The sequence below is a fragment of the Lissotriton vulgaris genome, chromosome 5 (genome assembly GCF_964263255.1).
Source record: "Lissotriton vulgaris chromosome 5, aLisVul1.2, whole genome shotgun sequence".
NCBI classification, from domain to species: Eukaryota; Metazoa; Chordata; class Amphibia; order Caudata; family Salamandridae; genus Lissotriton; species Lissotriton vulgaris.
In genome coordinates this window covers 1,956,494,043-1,956,518,851 of record NC_141693.1, presented here as the reverse complement: position 1 = coordinate 1,956,518,851, position 24,809 = coordinate 1,956,494,043, and the positions used below count along the sequence as shown (strand labels likewise).

General features: G+C 45.3%; 1 protein-coding gene across 1 annotated transcript in view; it reads right to left on the bottom strand.

The window, feature by feature from the left end:
• Positions 1 to 244: 244 nt before the first annotated feature.
• LOC147717860 (uncharacterized) overlaps positions 245 to 24,809 on the bottom strand; it is a 43,650-nt gene continuing 19,085 nt past the window's right edge. Inside the window, exon 3 of the mRNA XM_086924638.1 lies at positions 245 to 5,369. Within this exon, the coding sequence (XP_086780764.1) occupies positions 5,170 to 5,369 (200 nt within the window). The 3' untranslated portion in view covers positions 245 to 5,169. The remainder of the gene's footprint in view (positions 5,370 to 24,809) is intronic.

The following is a 24,809-nucleotide window of genomic DNA, read 5'->3' as shown; positions in this document are numbered from 1 at the left end:
TGTTTCCATTCCGTTCGTTCTGTGTATGGGAGAGCCTTGAAGATATCACAAGATTAAAACCAGCGGTCTATTAAACATAAAAATAAATAAAATTAAAACGAGCCAATCAGAAAATTCTCCCTTCTTCTGGCAGAATTTTTCAGGTAAGGGATAAGGGGCGATATCACGTGACGTGACACTATTTCTTTAAGAGGGAAGATTCAGAGGGGCAATCACAAAATAATTGAGTCAACAACAAAAGACCTACGAACAACCACATCCGCTTTAATACAATCACTTTTAAGAAAACGTTTACAATTTGATTTAAAGGTACATCTGACACCCCAAACTCCATTAATGCAACACAATGGTATTTACCAAAAGAATGTAATATATAAATATAACAAAATCATGGGTAACTAAAGGATCTCCACATCCTTGGCCTTGACAAATGGGTAAGTTTTAGGGTTCAGATAGAAATGTCTTGTTTTTTATTTAGCTGTGAAGCTTTGGTGGTAAAGCGAATTGCATGAGTCGCACCTTGGGGTTTTCCAACATGGCTGCCGCGGTGGAACTGGATCATGGCACATCAATGGAAACGCCCAATGGATGTGCATGGGATAAACACCGAGGGCTGATTATGAACAATATTTGTGTGTGTGTAAGTCAGATATACAGTCGCAAATAGCCATGCTTAAATATGGTGGCATATAAGTGGAAGTTGTTTTGCAGTCTTGGAATTGCCAATTCACAAACATTTTTCTGGAATCCGCTGCAGCTCCAGTTCACAAAAGCTTTTCCCAAGAGTAGGTATGACTTACTGTAAGTAATGCAGGACACCCAAGTGAGCAGTAAGTAATCCCGGCTCACTGTAACATCTTTCTGAATCAGGCACATGGAAATCGGTGACTCCGACAGGTTTTGATGTGTAGCCATCAAGACCTCTATGAACAGCAGAATGAGTAAATGTACGCCCATGAGGATATGTAAACTTTTGGATTTAGATTTACTCCTTTCTTTTTGAAGTTGGCTTTTGTGAAAGTGCCACTTTCTGTTTGCAGTCTCACTTTTACCCCAGCTTCATCCACCCAGTTTGAAACGTTGTGCGGCAGCGAGGGGCAGGCACTGCCCCGTAATTCACGAGGATGCAGGTCTCGGTTTTAGATGGTGGACTGTAGAGTGGTTAAACCTCAGGAAAGGAGGCTGTGTCTTTTCTTTTCCATACACTTGACAATTCCTACAGGAACTGAGCGGATGAGGGGAGAACAGATGTAGAAAACTAGAAACTTAAGAGAGGCAGACTAACCCGCCATTGCTTGTACGGCGGCACAACATCTCAACGAGGACACAGCCCATCCTGTCCATTGGTGCAGGAGAGCCACATATATCTGCGGAGACAACCAGTCTTGCCTTCGAGTGTATGAGAACACAACACGGCTATGAGGAAGTAACCAATCCAAGCCATGTTGACACAATGGCAGCATCGTTTGGAGGAGTCAACCACTCCAGCCCTTAAATACCAAGGGGCACTGCTTCTCTACAGGATCATGACTGGTCTACGCCATGGCAGCAAAACAACAGCACAAAACTCTGGGTAGACAACCACTCAAGTTCTGTTGTGGTTATGTTCTGTAGGAGAGAACCACACACTGCAGGAGGACAGCACAAACTCAGGAAGCATGTATGAATAAAGGTCTTGGCCATCACATGGCGTGAACCCAGCTTGAGCACATGGAAGGCATGTATTTTGGGGTTGAAGATTTGAGGCTGTGCACACCAAGTAGAGTTTGACCTATCTGCAAAACAAATGTTCAAGATCACACAAATAAACCAAGCGTATTTACAACTTGAGCCATGGAACCACAGGGACATTAAGGGACTTGTTCACAGAATCTCAGGATTTCGGGTCAAGCCAGAGAAGGGGATTAGAACCTGAGTCTCTTAGATTCAGGGTCAGCCTTGTATCCACTAGACCATATCTCTTTCAGGAGACAACCTCCCCGGCCCCTGGAGACAAGGAAGAAGTGTTCGGTGGAGATGGGTAGAACATTCCACGAAGCCCTCTCAAACCCCTTCAGTTGGGCTACAGGTCATGCCCAGCCCTCATTTTTTTTTGTGGCTGCTGGTGAGTATATTTCTGATGGGAACGTCTCAAAACAAGGATGACGAAAGAACGAGCCTTTGTTGCATTGGCAACATCAAATTCCTGTATGTCTCCTTGCAAGCAGAGGCACAGTGGATTCACTCGGGCAGTGATTAGAATGCCTGAAGGGGGGGCATCAGTCCTTATCAGGTGTAGAGAGGTGCATTGACAGAGCTGGTATCCATGGAACATCCTACAAGAAACTATATTTTGCCCCCTGTTCCCAACAAGTGGAGAAGTGTGGCCCAATGGTTAGAGCGGCAGACCCTGATGCAGAGGTCTAGCCCAGGACCAGGGTTCAATTCCCGCCTCGGCGGGTCGTGGGCTCAAAATTCCACAGACCTGATAATTCTCGCCTGGGTGCCTATTCCAATCATGGAGTCCCACTCTGCAACTCTGGGCAATAGCTTGCTTAATCTCCACAACGGCCCCCACAACGCTAAGGATGCCTGGCCTCCACCGTGGGGGTGCCCAGGAGTGGACGCCTCACAGGGAAAGCCAGGATGGGTTCCACAGCAGGATTCATACAAGCGCCTTGAGACCCTTGAGGGTGAGTAGTGCGCTATACAAGTATCAATTTACATTTTTTTTACAAAACACTTTTGAGTCCCTCCCGAGGCAAAGGGTAGTGGCGCTCTAGGCAGCTGCTTGGCGTAGCCTCCGTGCAGTGCTGGCTGCGTGCTCCAGAGGGTCTCTGCAGTAGGTTTCACAATGTTCCAGCTGATCACTAGTGACAAGGACCTCCTTGAGCCAGTCCCAAGCGGTCCTTTCAGAGCCAAGCTCCTCTCACAGGTCCCTAACACCTCTCAGTGGATGTCGAAGTCAAGGCTTCTACGTAACCAGACCAACCCCAGGGCCTTCATCCATGCCCCGAATTACAGACTGGATCTAGTTTTATACTGGAAGTCAGAATTTTAATTCTCCATTCCAAAACTGTCCAATCTCTCTCTACCTGAACAACTGCCTCTCCTGACACGCACTCAAGGGACACCTCAGATCAGCAGACCTCTCTCTGGCCACCATCCCCCGCATCTACAAGACCAGAACAGGAGGAAAGTCCTTCTCCTACCTCGCAGCCAAGGCCTGGGATGGTCTCCCCCTCCGGCAAGTCCCTACACTGCTCCAGTTCAGGAAGCAGGGCTGGACTGGCAATAGCGGGCACCGGGCAATCCCCCGGTGTGCCACACGGGTGGGGGCTGGTTTTAGGCTCCTGGGGGGCATTTTTATTACAGGGCCGTATTTGCAGCATAGCTGCAAAATCGTCCCTGTACCAAAATCGGCTGAAAACCGGCCCCGGCAAAGAGCTCGGCGGCACCTCCAACCGAGCACTTTCCCAGGGCCGGTTGTGGTTCCCAGTCCGGCCCTGTCAGGAAGGACCTCCAGACCTGGCTTTTCGATGACTCCAGCATTCACAGTCGCCACCCCCTTCCCTCTCTGGTGCCTAGAGACCCTCGCGGGTGAGTTGCTGCGCTTTACCAACCCGATTGATTGGATTGACCTCTGCGCTCCTAAACTCTCAGCTCTCTCTCTAGATTAGTTTCTACATTCCCAAACATAACACATCCCGAAACTTTCAAGCTGTGCTTTCCCTAGCTGTGGAATCTTTCCATGGATTGGGTTCTGCATTACCTAACTGTCACTCTTTCTTTGGGTTGGCATCTACGGTCCCAATTGCCCAGTTTCTAATTCTCTTTGGATTGGCTCTGAATTCATAAACTGTCCTCTCTCTCTCAAGTTTTGTACATCCCTTCTCAGTCCATCCAATCTGTCTCTGGCCCCGTTTTTGAGATATTTCACTGATCAGCTTCGCTCTTTGAGACCTAATTTATCACTAACTATTCCCCACCCTGAGTGATCGAGTTTGAGCTCTGATTGGTTAAATGGCCACTCAGGACTGCGAATAATTGAGTCTGAGTTCTGATTGGTCAAACCACCACACACCACTGCAAATAATCGAGTGGGAGTTCTGATTGGTCAGCTGACCATTCACGACTACGAATAATCAAAGTGTAGTGTTGATTGGTCATTCTTCTGAGTTCTAACTGTGAATCCCTTTTACCTTTTAATCTTCCTCTCGCATGAGGGTTTACTTTTTTAAATTTCTTTATCCGGCTCCGGCATATGACTTATTCTCTTTTCGTTCTTTCTTTTATAATATAGCACTTGCAAAACATCTTACTCTTTTCGATTTAATTTTTTTCTAGCTTGACATTTCCTCAATTCAGTTGCTTTTAACTTCGTGTACCACAGAACACCAAAACTATCTTTCCATGGCTTTTATTTACTTATTTTTTATTTCTATATTGAGACTGTATATCGAGAAGTTATTGCAACCTGGTAATGAAACGCGCACAGAGGCCCCCACGGTTACAATGTAAGAGCATATGAAGATGTTACCTGTTGTATATATTTTTGCATTCATGTAAGCATTAATTTTAGGCAGCCCGTTCCATTGGTTGTAATTAGTTAATGCTGTGATTTCTGTGAGACAATTCCCTGACCCACGGGTGTGTAACCCGCTGCTGGTTGTAAATGCCAGTAATCAAACATGCAATACTTGTGATTCTGTGACTCACTCGTCCACTAGCGTCATGTTTTTTTACAGCATGGCCGAATAAGACCACGTGGCGGCAGAAACGCCAAGTCATTGTCTAATTTGCATGAATCGTTCTTCCCAGAATGCATCTGCCTAGGCGTAAAATAAAATAGATACAGAAAGAGAAAAGCCTTCATTATGTTTACTATCCTAACCGTTTTTTATTCATATGGGGTACACGTGATTAATATTTGGATATAGAAGGCAAGTAGCTGCTTGCCCTAACAGTGTGGGGAGGGGGGTTCTAGCTTCTGTAGATAGGATTGATGGGCCAGAGTTCTTCCAATGATGCTGTCAAGGTTGGTGGTTCAGGCTGCAGAGTATGGATGGGAGGCTGGCAGAAAGAGGGGGACATTTTGCAGTCATCATCACCCATTTTGATTTCTTCTCAGACCAGGTGGAATAGGTGACTGACTCTTTGTACCCATGATGTCCTTCTGGGTGTTTCCAGTTAGGCCCAGTTCAGTAGCCACAGCCCCAGGATGCCAGCGCAGGATAGGAGCGAGAGCTGGGCAGCGACAGGCCCTGAGTTGCACAAGTCGCTGTCGCAACAGGTGATGTTGACAGCGACTCCAGTGGTGGAGTCAATTGGGATGGTCTGGGCGCAGCCGGAACTGAGACACCGGTAGCTCGTGTAGATGTGGCTGTATCCTGCAAACAAATGTAAAGAGTTATTTAAAAAAGAAAAGAAAGAGGAGAAGAAACAATTTATACTCATTCGCAAGAGCCGAAGACACCAGTGGGTCATGATGCCCCTTCCCTCCCACAACAATGGTAACAAGCAACATATTGCTTCTCGGGGGAGCTGCTTGCATGATTTCTGTCACCCTGTTTCATCATGGGAATTATTTATAAACGTTTATTTCACCAGAAGCCGGTAACAAGAAGGTAAATCCACATATTGATAAAAAACATGAAACAGGCCTACTGATTATTAGTAGAAGTTTGCTTCCTGGAAAGTCATTGAAGAATGAGTTCTCTGGCACAATAAGCAGTCCTGTCACAGCAGTTACATACACTATATTATGGCAATAATTGTGAATCGGACCTTTACACTACAGAAATATATTTTTGACTGTGCGTCTATTAATGCACTTGCTGTAAATAACAGGGTGTTGCACTACATTTATTTTCACTGGCACAGCATATCTATGTATCTATCAATCTATAACAGGGCTGGACCAGATTTATATTCACTGACACATCATATATACGGGGTAACATCCTTTACAACGCGGATGTTACCCCGCAGTGCAGTTACGACAGGTCTTTTACAACGCAAGTCGTAACCACGACTTGCGCTCGAGGGTGCTTAAGGAAAAGGAATAGTAGATTTACTATTCCAACACCTTCCCTACTGTACGTAGGCTGGTGTTGGAATTGTAAATTTAACTATTCCGCACCCCTACAGCGCAAGTCGTGGTAACGACTTGCGTTGTAAAAGACGCGTTGTAAAGGTACGCGTGGTAATACCACGCGTTGTACCGTCATACATCCTATATACGTGTATATATATATTTTTTTTAACAGGGTGTCGATAACACCTCTGTAATTATGGTTAAGTCACACTTCTAACAGATAAAGCTTTTCTTGTTTTCTTGCTATCTTTATAATCTGCATAATTTATTTTTAAAGTGCTTTCATTCTGGGCTTTTCATGGCAAATTTCATGCAGATCTGTCAAGAGGGGCCAAGAAAAAGCGGGGTTCCAAAATTGTTCTTTCCCATTTTAAATCCCATAGGATTTTTTCCTCTGTTATACACAAAAAACAACAGAACAGACCTGCACCAAATTTGGCATGAATGTTGAACTTCACTTCGAATGGAATGGTGTAAATCTGTTCAGTAGATCTCGTGAGATTAGTGTTTTAAAAGGGTCTCCAGTTGGGCATGAGGAGGTTACATTTTAGAGATATGCGGACTGTTAATCCCCAGAGGTCTGCAAATGTAAATTCTTGGAGATCTGTTGAGCCAAATATGTAAACAAATACTCATATCTGATTGGTTGAGGGAGTTTTTCCAGGGCAAGGAAGCATGCTATGGTACTTTCACTGCTAAAAAGCCAATTTAGAGACATCTGACTAGGGAATCGCCCTATTTCTCATGTACCGTTTTATGCAAAGATCCTTGATAAGCACATCAATGGTCAGCTCTCTTTATTTTTAGAAGCACACAAGGTATCATATCCTTCCCAATGTGGTTATCACACAGAACATGGCACTGAGGCTGCAATGCTAGGCATGAAGGATATCCTAGGACAGGAACTGGACAAAGGTGGAACTTCGGCCCTGATGCTGATGGACCTAAGTAGCGCTTATGACACTGTCTCCCATCGGGCGCTCTTTAGGAGAATTGCAAAAGTGGGGGTCCAAGATCTAGCCCGATTCTGGTTAGTGTCTTTTTTGGAAGGTCGCATTTTCAGGTCATCGCCAAAGCTTTCAAATCTGCAATGTTCAATCTATAGTCAATCTAGCCCCTGGAGCTCCTCAAGGCTCTTCTTTGTGCCCCACTTTATTCAATATTTACGTGCGACCACTGGCAGACATAGTGGAAAGGTTTCACCTATCTCTTTATTCCTAGGTGGATGATACGCAGATTATACTTTCCTTTTCTGCAGTGGATGAGAGCACCTCGTCCAGGTAGTGGATTGGTTGTGCCTCAACTGCCTGAAATGGAATATCCCCACTGTAGGCCAGAAGAGCCGGGTGCTTATACAACTCCCAGTCAGTCGAGTAAAGATTTAAGCTTCTGGCTGGACGACAAACTGACCTTGGATCATCGAATCAATAAAGTAGCTCATGCTGCTTTGGACTACTTAGATGTTTACAAAAGATGCTGTGGTATCTACCTGTGAATGTGCAAAAGACAGTATTAAAGGCCATAATAATTTCAAGATTGGATTATGGCAATGTACTCTACTTGGGGGCCATGCAGCCTCGGCTAAAATGTTCAGAACGCGGCGGAGCGACTACTATGTCAAACGTAGTGGTTTGGCTTTGGTAGTGGTTTAGCCTTTGTGGTTTAGGCATTAGTTGTTTAAGTGGTAGTTGTTTAGTCATACAACCAGTGCAAGGCAATGTGCTATGTCTATAGAGCCATGCACCTGGCTGGCCCTATATGTATGCTCTATAAGACACCCTTACGTTCCTAAGCAAGAACTTCGATTTTGCAAATCCAATCTGGCCACCATTGCCAGAATTAAAAGGGCAAGGCAAGGCGGTCATTTCTTTGCTTACGTGGGTTCAAAACTATGGATTGACCTGGCAGCCGAACTGAGCCTATGTAAGTCATACACACTGTTTACGAAATCTCTCAAGATACGCTAGCAGTGGGAAACTTATTAGAGTGTCTATGAGGTTTATACATTTGTTTAGATTTTTTGATTGATAATGCAAGCTTCAGGGGCATGAGATGACAAAACTAGGGAAAGCTTCACAGACCAATGTTGACATATTGTTGGATTTGGGGATTTGCCTCCAGAACTGCAGACCTGATAAAGATCCAGTACGTTTATCTGCGGTCGCGGTACCAGACATTGCAGCTTGCCTATGGCCACGCTTGAGGCTGCAAATCAAAATTTGGGAATTAAGAATTCAAAAAGAAATGTATCTCTTGGGGCAGCTGGTTAGATTTCCCTGATCCTTGGTACCAAATTTGGAACCCCTGATCCAAACAGGACACCAGGAGAAAAGGCTCTTTCGTCCAATGGGATTTATTGATTTTTTATAATTCTTACTCTTTACAGAGGAGCAACGGGCCCAAATCAATGAAGATAGCTGAAAGTGTTAACCCTTTAAAGTAGTACTTCCCAAACTTTTTAGAACCGTGACTCGCGTTTAGGAGCAATGAACTTTTTCAACCTCCCCTACCTTTAAAGGATAGGGGAAATATTTTAAATATAAATAAAAGATTGTGTGGTAGCCCAGAGGCTGTGGTATCAACAGTTATTTATTCCAATATCCAATTCCGGCATTATGCTTGAACTTTCCACTTGCCAAAACGCGTTTGATCTTTGTACTGTAGGCGTAGCATCAGTCTTCATCAGGAATATAATACAAATGTTATAATATTATAGAGAGGAAACTCTAGCTTATAGTAGTCGCACCACCGGGGTCAAAGACCCAAGAGGCGCCTGTCGTGATCTATGTAAGTACCTACTGTGTCTGGCCAAGGGTTAGCCAATAGGTATAAGAAGTTTTGGGAACAGAGTCATGTTTTCTTTAAATTCTACAGGTTAGGTAGGACATTGTGAAGGTAATCAAATGGTGTGAGAAACGGAAAGCGTACAAAGTGTACATTGGTATTATAAGAAGTAAAATCACTATTCATGTTATTTTTTAAATAAAAAACATTTTGATATGGAATAAAGAACCGTTGATACCACGACCTCGATGTCAAAACTTTTGTGCGCTCGGAGAACATTGTAATTTGGTTTGGATTTCCTCTGGCGGAGGAAGATCAGGGGGCTCCTCCTCCTTAAGAGCACCAAATGAGATATGGGCACTTTTTGTACAGACTGAATTGTGTATTCACCCCTCACATTGATTAAGTTGTGTCCCAGCGGGAAACATCCTTTACAACGCAACTTTTACCACGCAGTGCCTTTACGACGCAACTTTTACAACGCAAATCATTACAACGCATTGCGCTAGGGGGCGCTCTAGGATAGGGAATAGGTTTAATTTACTATCCAACACCTTCCCTACTATCCACGGGGACTGGAGTTGGAATAGTAAATTAAACTATTCACTATCCAGCGCCCCAAAGCACTATGCGTTGTAAAGCCATGCATTGTAAAAACCGCGTTGTAAAGGCATGCATGGTAAAAGCATGCGTTGTAATGTCATACATCCTTCCCAGCCACCATTCCGGTTCAGTAACATTTTGCGGTAGCGCACTTTCCCTTTACAGACAGCAATTTGTCATGAAATGGCACTACATTTGCACACACATTCAGTTAAACTGATAAAACTAGACAGCACACAAATGCTAATGTGTGGAAATTGGGCTGTTGTGATTATTTTTGATTTGTGCAACACCAAGTAACGCATTTTGATATTTTGATGGTGTTGAAATCTTTGCTTCCATCACACCTCAGAATTACAAACAATGCGCTTCATGTTTGCTTCCCTAACAGCTGAATGTGAACAGTTCATTTACATTTTGTTGTATTTCACAAAAATGTAATCCTACAGCCTTGCACACATTGTACCCCAGCAAGATTGGCACATAATTCACTTTATCTTCTTTCTCTGCATGCAAAGTGAGAGGAATTTATAAACCCCAGTCCCCAAGTTAAAAAACTTGCTGCAATGTGTCAGAAGACATAGTTTGGAATTTGACATAAGTCTTTGAAGCACACAAATGTGACAAGATAAATACAGAATTTAAAAGCTTGTTTATTTACTGCTTAGTCTTCACCACCCACCTAAAACTGTGCCACACACCACTAGTCGTGTGTGACCAACAGTTTGATAAGGACTGCTTTGAAGTCCACCTAACAACTTTTAAAAATATTTGTATTTCAAAAACGACTGAACAGATTTGCACCAAACGTAAAAAAACCTGCTTGGTGAGAAAAGTTCTACTTTCATTCTAAGTTTGGTGTAAATCTAAGAGCAGTATTGGTTGTAAGCAGGAGCAAAATTTTGGTTTTCGGCTAAAATGGGAAAGCACATCCCTCCTTGCCGCTGTCAAGTGTTGGAAGGGGCCATGACTCACAGAGACAAAGCCTCGACTGGGCATCAACGCCCTCTCCTCCCTCGAATATGGTAATAAATAACATAGTATATGTTGTGCACATCCTCATCTCTGGTTCGTGGCAATGGTAAAACCCCACGGATATGACTCTTCGGAGATGTTTCCCTGTGCAGAGTGAGTGTTAAATGTTATCTGTGAGGCAGTGAAAGTTGTTTCTCATGTCAAGATTTCTGTGCTGTGTTAATAAATACGAATTTAAAGTTTGCACTTTAGTAATAAATGTGCAAATGCTCTTTTATTAGTGCAGTTGCTCCATTATCAGTGAATTATTAAACCAAATGTATATTAACTGAAAAAATGCAAAAGTTAAATTGAAACTATGGTTAGGTTTGGTTATAACACCTTAAAATATGTTTAGGAAAACCGTAGAATTCACATACCAAAAAAAAAACACTCAGTTAAAGTCCAGTCATGGTTGTGAATTAAAAATGAAAAGCCAGTGTAATTGGTGAGCTATAGTAAGGACCCCAATCCATACCTCGCAACAGAGAGATGCAAACCATAACTTGACCACCAAATGCAGTGCTCATTGTTCAAGTTCAAGTTCGGGCATTTGTATAGCGCACTGCTCACCGAGAGGGTCTCAAGGCGCTTGGGGATGTGGTTCATGATTTGTCGAAAAGCCAGGTTTTAAGTTCTTTTCTGAAGGAGATGTGGTTTTGAGTGAGGCGGAGGTGAGTGGGGAGTGAGTTCCAGGTCTTGGCGGCCAGGAAGGAGAAGGGTCTGCCACCCATGGTGGATTTCCGGATGCGCGGGACTGCGGCGAGGGCTTCATTGGACGATCTTAGTTGGCGGGTGGGTTTGTAGAAGGACAGTTTGAGTGTTGAGGCATTCGGGTCCTAGATTGTAGAGGGCCTTGTGTGCGTGGGTGAGAAGTCGGAATGTAATTCTTTTGTTGACCGGAAGCCAGTGGAGGTCTTTTAGGTGTCCGGTGATGTGATCTTGGCGTGGGATGTCTAATATGAGTCTCGCTGATGCGTTTTGGATGCGTTGGAGTTTTTTCTGTAATTTTGCTGTGATTCCGGCGTATAGTGTGTTACCATAATCTAGTCGACTCGTGACCAGTGCGTGGGTGACGGTCTTTCTTGTCTCGAGGGGGATCCAGCGGAAGATCTTTTTGAGTATGCGAAGTACGTTGAAGCAGGAGGATGAGACTGCGTTGACTTGTCTGGACATCGAGAGAGAGGAGTCTAGGATGAAGCCAAGGTTACGTGCATGGTCTGTGGGTGTGGGTGCTGTGCCCAGAGCGGAAGGCCACCAAGAGTCGTCCCAGGCAGAGGGGGAAGATCCTAGGATGAGTACCTCCGTTTTGTCTGAGTTGAGTTTTAGGCGGCTATGTTTCATCCATTCGGCTACTTCTTTCATGCCTTCGTGAAGATTGGTTTTGGCGGTGTTAGGGTCTTTGGTGAGGGAAAGGATCAGCTGGGTGTCGTCAGCGTAGGAGATGATGTTAAGGTTGTGTTGACGCGCGATGGATGCGAGTGGACTCATGTAAACGTTGAAGAGTGTGGGACTGAGTGAGGATCCTTGTGGTACCCCACAGATGACATCGGTGGCTTCAGAGTTGAATGGGGGAAGTCGAACTCTTTGAGTTCTCCCAGCGAGGAATGAGGTGATCCAGTCCAAGGCTTTTCCTTGTATGCCGATGTTGCTGAGGCATTGTATTAGGGTGCTGTGGCAGAATGTGTCGAAAGCGGCGGAGAGGTCGAGTAGAATGAGGGCCACTGTTTCACCGTTGTCCAGTAGTGTTCGGATGTCGTCTGTCGCTGCAATGAGGGCGGTTTCGGTGCTGTGTTTGGCTCGAAACCCGGATTGAGATGGATCGAGGGAGTTGTTGGATTCAAGGAAGGCGGCGAGCTGGTTGTTGACGGCTTTCTCGATGACTTTGGCCGGGATTGGGAGGAGGGATATGGGTCGGTAGTTTTTAAGTTCTGAGGGGTCTGCTGTGGGTTTCTTCAGAAGGACGCTGAATTCGGCGTGTTTCCAGCTTTCTGGAAAGGTGGCAGAGTTGAACGAGCAGTTGATGACATCACGGAGTGCGATGATGGAGTCCGCTTTGTTGAAGATGTGGTGGGGGCAGGGGTCGGTTGGTGAGCCAGAGTGGATTGAGTTCATTAGGCGGATGGTGTCTTCAGTGGTGATTGGGTTCCAGGCGCTAAGGTTGTTAGTTGGCAGAGTAGGATCTGAGGGGGGTGGGGAGGGTTGATCGCTGGGAGTATTCTCGAAGCTGTTGTGGATGTCGGCAATTTTGTTGTAGAAGAAGGAGGATAGCGCTTCGCAGAGGTCTTGGGAGGGAGTGATGTCGTGGGATTGGTGAATTCTTTGACGATGTGGAAAAGTTCCTTGCTGTTGTGAGTGTTGTTGTCGAGACAATCCTTGAAAGCTGATTTCTTGGTGGACCGAATCAGCTGGTGGTGTTTGCGGGTGGCTGCCTTGAGGGTGGACATGTTGTCGGTGGTTGGGTTTTTTCTCCATGTTTTCTCCAGGGTGCGGCATAGCTTCTTGGAATTTTTAATGTCCTCATTGAACCAGGGAGCATTTTTGCTGGCTGATTTGATCTGGTGCTTTTTCATGGGAGCTAATTCGTCAGCACTGTGGGTGATCCATTGCTTGAGATTGGTGGCCGCTTGGTTTGGGTCCGATGAGAGGGTGGGAGGGTTTTGGTTGAGTGATGTGAGGAGTTGGTCGGTGGTGATTTTGTTCCAGTTTCTCCGAAGAATAGGTTGTGGGCGTTGTGGGTCAGGGTGGTTTTGTAGCTGAAGTGAACACAACTGTGGTCCGTCCAGTGGAGAGCTGTGGTGCGATTGAAGGAGATGTGCTCGCTGGAGGTGAAGATAGGGTCGAGCGTGTGTCCGGCTACATGGGTGGGGGTGTCAACAAGTTGTTTAAGTCCGGGATTGGCCAGGTTGTCCAAAAGGGTGGTGGTGTTGCTGTCGTGTTTGTTTTCAAGGAGGTAGTTGAAGTCTCCTAACAGAATGTAGTTCTCGGAAGCGAGGGCATGTGGGCTGACGAAGTCCGTGATGTCATCGCTGAATTGAGTGCGGGTACCTGGAGGCCTGTAGATGAGGGTGCCTCTGTGTGTGGTCCTAGGGTCGGTGTGGATCTGAAAGTGGAGATGTTCGGCGGTTGCAAGATTGTCGTCGGAGCTGGTCGTGATTTTGATGGTGTTCCTATGGATGATGGCGATGCCTCCTCCTGTTTGATTGGTGCGGTCTTTACGGGTAATCTTGTAAGCGTCCGGTATGGCTATGGCGACTTCGGGTGCTGATGATGTGTTCATCCATGTTTCTGTAAGGAAGGCGATGTCCGGTGACGTAGTGTCGAGTAGGTCCCAGAGTTCCGTTGCGTGTCTGTGGACCGAGCGGGTGTTAAGCAGGATGCACTTCAGGCGGTTGGAGTCGGAGCTGTGTGTGGAGGAAGTGGGTTTGGTGAGGGTCCTGATGCAGTTGAACTTGCAGGAGAGGCAGGCGAATGGGCCGTGGGTACGTCCTGGGGTGGCTTCGCAGCAGTGTGGAGTGCGTCCGGGGTTGAGGGCGAGGAGAGTTGAGGCATCATATGTGACTCTAGTGGGCTGGGTACGGCGGGGGGCAGGGGGTCTGGTGCTGGGCGCGGTCCAGGCACGGACGGGCGTAGACGGGCGTAGACGGGCTTACCTTTGGCGCACCTTCGGCGCGCATGGGGCGCGACCGCTGCGCGTAAATGCTGCGCGCGGGAGCATCTGTCATTTATAGATGTTGGAGTGGGCGAGGGCGAGGGAGGCTCAGCTGGGAGGCGGGTGCGAGGAGGAGACACAGGCCAGGAGAGGGAACAACAACAACAAAATGGCTACGGAAGCAGGAAGTGAAATGGGGCACAGCCGAGGACCGGCAATCTAAACAAATGCAAGTTCCAGCAATTATGTCCAAACAATGCAGCGCCAACGTTTACAAAAGCAATCTGATTGCACAGTAGCGAATTTCCAACAGGCAGGTTATGATATTTTTAAATTGGCAATGCGGCGTAGGAGGGCTCTAATAGCGCTTAGAGGCTACGATACCAAGCGCTGTGCGAGAAGTTTCAAATCCGGGACCAGCAGGGTAGCAGGCTGCAATGAGGCACACAGACAAGCAGCAAGCGTGGGAGCGTGGGTGAGCGACCGCTTCGGGGCAAGCCCAGGTCCACTCTTGATGTGACAGATGCAGTTACCATTTCCTAAATAATCTTTCAGATGAGATTATATCATAGCACCCTTAACACTATGAAAGAGATGACCTCTGAATGCAGCATAAGTTATTGGTTTAAGCATATATTGCTATTTAATTACACTGTGTTTGCACGTGTTGATACTTATGGGATGAATATAGTGAAGTCATAGCCATTGCATTTGATTTGGGGGATATGGGTCTGTCGTGCAAGTTTTGGATTGGTGTTCTTATTGTGATTTTAGTAGTCTTTTGGTTTTAATTTGTGCCCATAACTGCACTTTATGTTTTTTTTTATGTTAGGTTGTAATAATGAAATCTAATAATGACTTCACTTTGTCCTTTGATTTTTTGGGGGTAAATTTTTTGAGTTTTTTGCAACAGTTTGCTGTGTCCAACCTGGCAAGGACCTGCCGGCATGGCTTAAGTCCATGTGTAGCTGGGTTTTAGCTAACTCACCGCAGGTGGCCATCTTCTGCAACCATACACTATGGGGACTGGTCCCTAGTCGGGTCTCCGACCAACCCACCCGCACAGAGTTTGGGTAGCCAAGTGGAGGCTGGCCTCCTTTTCTGGTATTTTTGCATTGGCGGATCTTAATTATGGGATCAAGTGGGAACTACACAAATACAAATACAAGGTCAGCCTTCTCCAGCCACTAGTCTGCATTTCCTCCTAGGTCCTTTCCTTTTATTGGAGTGTTCTCCTGAAAAAACCTTATTCCAGACCCATATTTAAAGGAGAAATGGACTAACTATTTACAGCAGGCTTGTGTCACAAAGTGAGGCGAGCCCATTGCAAAGTGTTGTTCTGGAACTTACTTTCCAACCCAAATTCTGATTTGCATTGCACAGTAGTTATGCACTATGTTACAATAATTTGCATCAAGGGGACAAACCTTCGGTGGTACATGGGCATTTCCATGAAACCACCCACGAGTTTTAATGCATACTCCTATTTACTTACAAAGATTTGCACCAAATATGTATGCCTCCTTGAGGGAGGTGTATGTAAGGCAAAGGTTAACTGCTCTCAAAACTTGTATATCTTTGCATGTGTGCTGCATTGTAAAGCACACATGAGGCAGCGTTATGAAACTATTAAACTCTGTCAAAGCACACTATTTTGTACTGGAAGTATTTCTTTCAATAGAAAGCCTATGCTGGGTGTCGAGTAGACACACAGTTGCACTATTGTCCAAGGATGCGACTAGGGGTGAATGATTACATTGTTCTGCATTCCATCATTCATTTGCTCTTTTTGCTTGTGTAGCCCTAAGTGGGACTGTTATGCCCAGATGCTGGTCCCGTACTCGCCACGTCACTGAGTTCAGGCTAGCCTGGCTGATAAGGGGGTGATACCCCAAAACTGGTCCAGGATGCTTGTTTCTGGTCCAGGGAGTACCCGGATTGGCAGTTTGGGCGTCCAAACTGGGGTGGCAAGGTGAGCAAAAGAGCAATGGATTTTACCCAGATCTGTGACTGGTGGTGAATGTTTCATTTGTTCAGAATTCCTTCCATCATTTGTTTTTTATTTGCCTTTGTTGCTACAGTGTCTGAATAATGGAGGCATATCTGGAGCCGCACTCCAATGGATCCAATCCTTCCTAACTGGGAGAAGTTTCCAGGTCCGTCAAGGTGACCACTACTCCAGAGACATAGGACTGGGTCAGGGCGTTCCACAGGGATCGTCCCTGAGCCCAACCCTTTTCAATCTTTATGTCTCCCCAGTGGCTCCGATCGCTGTGGGGCACGGATTGCAAATTGTATCCTATGCCGACGACACACAGCTGGTTGTCTCCCTCTCGCGTGCACCCGGCCATGCCATGGACAGTTTCAGGGCTTGCTTGCAAGATCTTGCAACCTGGATGTCCACAAATTGCCTGAAATTAAATGGCAACAAGACTGAGGTGCTCGTGGTGGGAGGGAACCCATCTGTCTGGACATCGGCATGGTGGCCACCGTGTCTAGGTGAGGCCCCTACACCTCGGCAGGAAGTCAGAAATCTTGGGGTCTGGCTTGATGCTGACCTGTCTTTCGGACCCCAGATAGACAGGGTGACGGGCATTTGCTTCAGCATTTTAAAGAATCTACGGAAGGTCCTAGCTCTCCTCCCTACGGCCGCCCGCAGAACGCTGGTGCACGCCCTTGTCGCATCACGCCTGGACTTTGGTAACCTACTCTATCTGGGAGCTACCTGTAAAGCAATAAATCGACTTCAGGTGCTACAGAATGCTGCAGCTCGCCTCATATTAAAACTCCCTAAAAGATCGGACTCTAAAGCTGCCCTCCAGTCCCTCCACTGGCTACCAGTAAGGAGCAGAGTTGAATTTAAATCCCTCTGCACCTGCCATCGTATCCTTGCTAAGAAGGCGCCAGCACCACTCCAAAACCTAGTCACCAGGTATGTACCATCTCGCGCTCCTCGCAGGGAGGCCTACTTAAGGTCCCTAGGGTGAAAAGGGCTCGCATGGGAGGAAGATCCTTCCGTTACCTGGTGGCTAAGAGCTGGAATGCTCTACCTCTTAATCTCCGTCTGGACCCTTCTGAATCTAGTTTCCGGAGGAAACTGAAAACACACCTCTTTTCAAAATAGCTGGGCTCCTTCCCCTACTGCTCCTCCTGAGTGCTTCAGTTAGCGCGGGGACACGCTTTTAGCGTAACCATGCGCTCTACAAATGCCCCTTAATAATAATAAATGGGAAGGGTATGCCCAGATGTGGGTCCTGTGCTCACTGTGCCATTGGATGCAAGCTAGCCTGGAAACCGGTACCAGGATGCTTGTTTCCGGTCCAGGGAGTGCATGGCTTGGTAGTTTAGCAGTGGCGGTTTTCTTATTAGGGCGGCAGGGCTCCGCCCTGCTTAAATTTCTGCTTCTTAGTGTTTCCTTTTTATTTCGAAGAATTCTGAGTCCATTACACCTGCGACCCTCGCTCTGCGCAATGATCAGGCAAAACCAGGCACATGTGGTGTTAGAGCGCATGTGCCGGGCGTCGCAGGATTTTAAGAGCTGGCCTTATTTCAGCCCCGTCCCGGTGGCTTCCAACAATCGAAGTTGCTGCCCTCTGATGACGTAATGCAGCCTCGCTGATTGCAAGCAGCCTGGGCGCTTTAAGCAGAAGCCCTGGGTTTCAAAGTCTGCTTGTCAATCAGCGAGGGTGCACTACGTACGTCACTGCACCCTACCCATTTTCTATCACGACGTCAGCATGGGGTGGGAGCAAGACTCCATGGCCCCACCCCCTGGGAAGAGCTGGGAAAGGCCTGTGGTGCTCAGGACACGAGGCTGTCTGAGGCGACCTGATCTGCTGCTGCACTCGTGCGCTTCTTAAAAGCAAGCAGCAAAGTTGCTCGGACCAGAGAGGCTGGCAGTTAGTATCCCAGGCAAGTGCGGGTGGGGGCTTAGAGAGGGTTTTCATGGGATGTATGATTTAGGTCCTAAGAAAAGCGGGCCTTGAAATGTGTCCTTACCAGGCCCATATTTATTTATAATATCCAAAGGGGACCAACTAATTATATCACGCCAGGTTTTGTTGCTCGGCAGGCAGTGTGTGAATCATCAGTTCTTTGACTGAACGTTATTTCTTGAAGTCTGTTAATTGGAAAACGTCGCATTGTGCTCATTTGGGTAATAAAAGGTCATGGGCTACTCATCATGGGGAATATGGAAATGTAACGTAAAAGTAAAACTGACAGTATTCAGTAAATAATTGTGCATCTTTCATTAAAAGGCCTAAGCATCTGATGGTTTATTAAACGTTTGCAGTGAGTACCTTGCTCCTAGATGAGCAAAGACAGAAGCCCGTCATAAATCAGCAGCTTGTGATGATGGGGCAGGTTTTAAGGAACTTGATTAGTATTGTGGATGGTTTGTGAGGATTATTTCCTTATCCGGGGGTCTAGATTGAGGGGTGTAGTTAGAAGATAGAAACATTTCATTGTTTAGTGGTGGTGACCTTCATTTCCTGCGATTTCACTTTAGATGATGTTTTTTTCTGTAAAGATAAGACACATCTAGCACGTAAAAAAAGGACTTAATACACCTTTCTGAATTCAACACACTTGGTAACTGCATCACTGTGAAAAATGTATTTAGTGTCATTCAATTACAGCAAATGTAGGAGTATACATTTAAGTTGGGGGAAGAATTGCCTTTTTCTTAAGTGAATCCCACCAATTCATTAACATGTAGTGGTTTCGCTGCAGTCTTCAACAGTTCATTAATTTACAAACTGTTAAAGACTGCAGCAAAACCACTACAGATGATGCCATCAAGCTGTCTTTTCAGTTTTCCACTGTGCTCTTCATAGATCACTGAGCTGAATGTCTGAGCTCTAGATTTTAGTAATACAAATAAATCTGCAAGTCCTTTTTATATGAATAGACCTTTGGTTGCTATCATTTTAAATGATTCACTGTTCACTGGTTTCTTCTCTTTGCTAAACCTCATCTTGACTTGGGGTTCACTGTTTCTCCCAACTTAACTACAATGTACATTTCAAAGAATCAAAACTAAAGGTTTCATCTTCCTAATGTGAGGTAAACGCAAGCCTAATGCCAGCAGGGCTGTACAGAAGGGCCTTGCTACTCACTTTTAGGCATGCTTTGTAGCTTGAAATCACATACTAGTTTGCACACTTTATGGTAAATATTGACAGACCTCATTCACTTACTTATTAATAGTACTTAATTTAAGACAGTGGTTGTAGGTGGGGCCCGCCATTCAGTAGCACCAGTCGCTAGGTTCTGAGCAAAACGTTGTGCCTGCCACTTATTCTTTTACAAATTAATCACTGCTAGTTAGCCAAAAGTTTAGCACAAGACATTCATAGAGAAGGTGTGTTGATACGAAAAATACTCATTCTGAGGTGCTGTGTGTTTGACCATTTTGTGTTCACACCCTAAACATAGTCTCTTTGCCAGAAACTATTTTTTAAAGGTGCTTAATAAGATCTTTTTTAATTGAAGCAAACCCTTGGATGATATTCTAATAGTATATCTGCTAAGCTTTGATGACACAAGAATTACTCTTTGTCACAGTGAACAATGGAGGTTGGTAGATGATGTTGCTTCTGTTTGTGCAGGGCTGATGCTGTAGACCATATGAACCCCAAAGAGGAGGAAGTTGGATCATATTAATTATATGAGCTCCAGTGGCGGTTTCTCCCCACGGGCGTCGGGGCTCCGCCCCGGTTCCAAAATGCATCTCAGTCATATTTATTTCATTTGTGACGAGTTGGGAAACGGGTGTGGTAGGGGGGAAGCCGAGGATGTGAGTCTGCGCAGACTTGACCTCAGGCTCAGACTGTTTCCCGCGTGTCTGTCTGCACTGGTGAAAGTTTCTGGAAGGCGCTGCGTCACACAGGACATGGACTCCATCACTGGCTGCAGAGACGACCCTCTCCAACTCGAGTGCCCCCAGAGGAGACAGTCCATCATCTTTATTGCCAGTTGCTGCTTGCTGGCCTTTGCGCCATGACTGACTCGAGTCGACTGCAGGAGGTTAGTAGGACATGATTCGTAATTCCAATTTTGTATGTTATTATTGGTGGCTTGGCTGCCTTATTTATTATTGGTGTTGGCTGCCTTGGTTGTCTTTGGTTTTTTTGGTTATTGGTGTTGTAGTCGACTTGTGTACAATACTGGCTTGGCTGCCTTGTGATTAAGGGCATGTGTCTGTAATTATGCCACCCCGGGTGTGAGACAGTGGACATTTCTCGTCCGCGATGTGGCCTCCCCCACGGACAGGTTTCCCAAATTGTTTTCCTCCATTGGGAATCTGTATATTGCTTCAGACTGGATTGGTAGAAAATCCTTTCATGAGAATAAACGTTTAATAGCTTGCAGATCTTTAGTTCTTTCACATGCTTTCACTCAGCTCCTGGCCAGGCACAGTACCGAAATTAGGCATAATTAAAAACCCACCATCCACCTGCAGTATTATGTTGCGCTTTCTGCTCTGCAAGTCGGCAGGCTCAGGAATCATATTTTATGTGCGCACTCACTCAGCTCCTGGACAGGCACCTGCTCAATGTGGCCTGGGTTTTACCAAAATCGGGCCTAAAATTAAGGCCTAAAACCCCACCATCCACGTGCAGCATTAATTTGCGTTTTTTTCTTGGCAGGTTCACAAATCATATTTTATGTACGCAGGTGAAGCAAGATGACACTGGCAGGCCATTCAAATTTTTATTTTGGATAATGCATTCTCAGAAGGGAGACGGGGTACTCTATCTGCTTGGGTTGTGGGTTGAGAACCAAATCTTGCCTTTAAAATTTACTGGGGCCAACATAATTAGACTTTTCCGGAATTGACCCATAGCAACATCATTCGACTTTGCTTGTAAAGTCTAGCATTTAAATACAGTTTAAGACCAACTCACGCAGTGCTATTTGACAGCCGCCTGCCAGCATAAAGGTGCCTGTGTTTGTGTCTACATTGATTGAATATAAAAGAATAAAGGGGTTTTCGAATGCCGTGGCAATTGGCAGCATGTTTCCGTTTTGGCGCCTGGTGGAGTGGAGGCCTGCCACAGGGGAAAGTGGGCCTCTGCTCCCCGAAGCTCTCATTGTCCTCAGCCACCCCCTGCCAGGCCTCCATGCTGGGTCGTTGGCTGCCAGGGGCACAGTGATGTGTGCAGCATGAATGGGTGGGAGGGAAGAGAGCCTGCATAGGTTAATGTGTAATTAAACGATTGGCCTCCCACTGAGGCCTGACTCTCTTGCACCAGTTGTTGCACCCCCATCCCTGTCCCCCTGTCTAGAGGGTTTAACCCTTTAATACCTAAAATGGAAGAATACACAAGTCTAGCAATTTAAAAATGGCATGAACCTTTATTTTCTTCTTTTTTATTTTTTACATGTAAATAGCAATTTTTAGCTTGATATCATCACTGCAATTACTTACATTTTCAGCCATGTGCTTGGGTTTGCTCAACTGACATCAAAAGCAAGGCACTAGGTCAGTTTTATCTAATTGTGCAGCACAGTTTTTTCACCTGTGTAGTACGTTTGTAAATTAATCATTTAAAATATGCCGGAGTGATAGCATGAGAAACAGAGTGAGTCCGATACACTGAGGGATAGATAATTCATATGAGAAATAGGAGATGCGAAAAAGAAGTAGAGATGCAGGAAAGAGAGAAGGAAGAGTTTGAGAAAAGTTATGGCCTCAAAGATACAGGAGGAAGAGGTTTCTGATAAGGATTAATGAGAGAAAGTTGGATTTATGAGAGGGTGTCTGTAGGCAAAGTTTTGTGAGTTGCTGATGTGAAACAGTCAGTGTGAGTGTGTGTGAGACAGACAGCAAGTTGATAAGAGAAGATGTGGTTACAGTTGAACCTTAGAAGGGGGTGAAAAGCAGTAAAAAAAATATGTGGAAAATTAATTTTAAGAAAGTTTTGAGAAAAGTCTGAAGGTGACGATAGTGAGGAAGGGAGTCAGTAAATGTGTATGCCGTAAAGTGGAGGAAGGAAAATCGAGGATGTCAAAGGAAATTGTAATACTCCCTTTTATGTGCCAACTGGAAGACAATTAGTTCTGGGGCTTCTGGGACAGAGGCTGGAAGGCAGGGAAATGAGGGAATTTTCTTACAGGGGCTGAATAGGAGATCTGGAAATCGGGCAACTTCCTCACACTGTCCAATTAAGCTTTAGGGAAATCTGTAGACTCTCCGAGGGATGTGGACTAGGAAACAGGGAAATCAGGAGACTTCTTGACAGATGGCAATAAAGAAATCAGAAATCTTCCCGACAGCTGGGCTGTAGGGAAACCAGGTGACTCCCCAACAAATGCTGAATGTCCAAATTTGTCGGATTTGTAATGCGCATAGCTGCCCCAGCGACGAGAAGTCCCAGCGCAACCACAGACTCCTCAGTGAGAACCAGAGAAAGCTAAAGATTACACAGGGAGAAGCCAGGTCTGTATTGCCTCTTCGAAAGGCAAGGTGGTTCTGAATGGCTCGGATGGACACAGGGAGCGAATTCCAGAGTTGCGCAGGACCGACGTGGTCACGAATTGCGTATATGTCTCTGGTTTAGTGTTATAGATACATGCCACAGCATTGGTGTTTTCATTTAAGCTGACCCGGTGTGCTTCAGTTGTTAACATACGAGACACATGTGCCTAGCTGATGCCTGCTGTGGACATGTGATTTGTGCATTCCTCTGGCTCCTCTTTGGTGTAGTCAGGTGCACTATACTTCTTTGTGATACTTCTTTGTGTCCAAGTATTAAAACAGTTGAATAGGCCTTACATGACCACAAAGAAAGATCTTTGGGCCTCACAAGAGTTAGGTTACAGAGATATCAGTAAAACACAATTCCCACTTGGCATCTGTTATATAGGGTCTCATATTACATGACGCAATGGCATTTAATGCTGTTCTAGCAGAGACATTCAGATCATAAAAACTTTCCCGCGCAAAAGTTGCTCAGTGCTAGCTCTGCAAGATCTTTGATTATAATCCCACTGAGTGGGCGCTGCTGTAAGCAGTTTGCATCGTGTTCATGCGAAAACATAACGGTTATAGTGATCATATTTGTGATGATTTTTATTTTATGAAGGGATTAAAAACATTAGCAGCCTCATTGCAGGAGCTATTGCAGGCACATTAAGTGAAAAGATCCGCTTGGGCATGGCCATGGCATAACCTACATTTTTGACGTCATCTACCTGAAAGCCCCACAGCACATGAAAGACGCGTGTTGCTTTTAGTGACTTTATGGCCCTCATTTAGTAAAGTTGGCGCACGTGCTTTACTGAGTGGGCATGAAATGGCTAACCTTCGGCCACCCACCGCTCCTAGGTGTCTGGCGCCGTTTTATGCACGCCGTCGCCGGGTAATGTCTTCACTTGAAGTGTTGTTTATTCATCTACACAACACCTGCTTATTTATCTCCCTGCATTTGGCAGACACATGCATCGATCAATGTTAAACTGTCACACAAGGTTATTTTTCTTTTACATAACAGTGCAGGCCTACGGTAGTCGTGGTATATAAAATGTAAAAACTAATACCTTATGTGGCAATTTTAAGTGTGTATTTAAAGCATGTTGATTCGAAATGAATATGCCTGTGAAATCAGAGGATATATTTTCATATGTTGCTACATTTTTCCTTGTAATATTTGAAGGGGCTGGTGAGAATGGAAGTTTGTGAGACTGATTTGTATCGCTACTGATCCTAGGAATAAGCCTTTTGATGAGTTTATTGCAATATATATTGTCAGATTCATAACGTTTAGATTTTATGTTTGCACATTAAGTGCAACCCTCCTGATCTGTAAATAGTCATCTATTAATGTGCCAGTGGTGAAATGTCTATTTAAATATTACAATAAGTTATTTTCGCAAATTGAATGGCGATATTAATCAGGTTAAGCTGACTCTTTGCATTTTTCAAATTATTAACAGCTCATGGGTTATGTCTGTGCTTTGAGAATGTAATAAAGCAACTGATAAACCGTTTTTCTCGATCCCTTTTGGAAAAAATCCTATTACTCTGTTTTAGAAATGTAAGTGGATGGGTAAGGAGCTAACTAGAGCTGCACCTGTAGACCGACTGCATTTTAGGAATAAAATAATGGCATTGGTTAAATGGCAGGGACAGTTTGAGCTTCTGGAGATATGTTTACTTTCATTCCCCACCATGCCCCAATTTTGAGGATATCACCCTGAGGCTCGTATAATTTTCACTGATGTTATACCCGAGAGCTGACTTTAGGGGGTGTTTGGGCTGGTGCAGTTTACTATACAGGCTCAGCTTTGCACATTAGTTGTATCTCCCTGGTGACAGGTAATGCCATGCTAGTGCCCATATTACTCCTCTATGAAATGCCAACTTATGCCGAGTTTGCACGACGCAAGTACCCTGCAACTTATAATCAGAGCCCTGGTGTCACCTGTTCAAGTAACGTGAAAAAGAGAGCTGCCCCGGACAAATGTAAACACTTGCTGGCTGCATTTGTGTGTTTCATGCTCTGAGACTCTATTATCCCACCATTACCCATTATCCAGCTGTCATTTTACAGTAATCAACCCGAGATGCAGCTTCTCGGAGCCCCATACCGAGCTGTCTCTTCTCAGAGTCTAGTCTACCACCTTTTTGTATAAACCTCCCATTGGCTAGCTGTCAGATAAAATACATCAAGC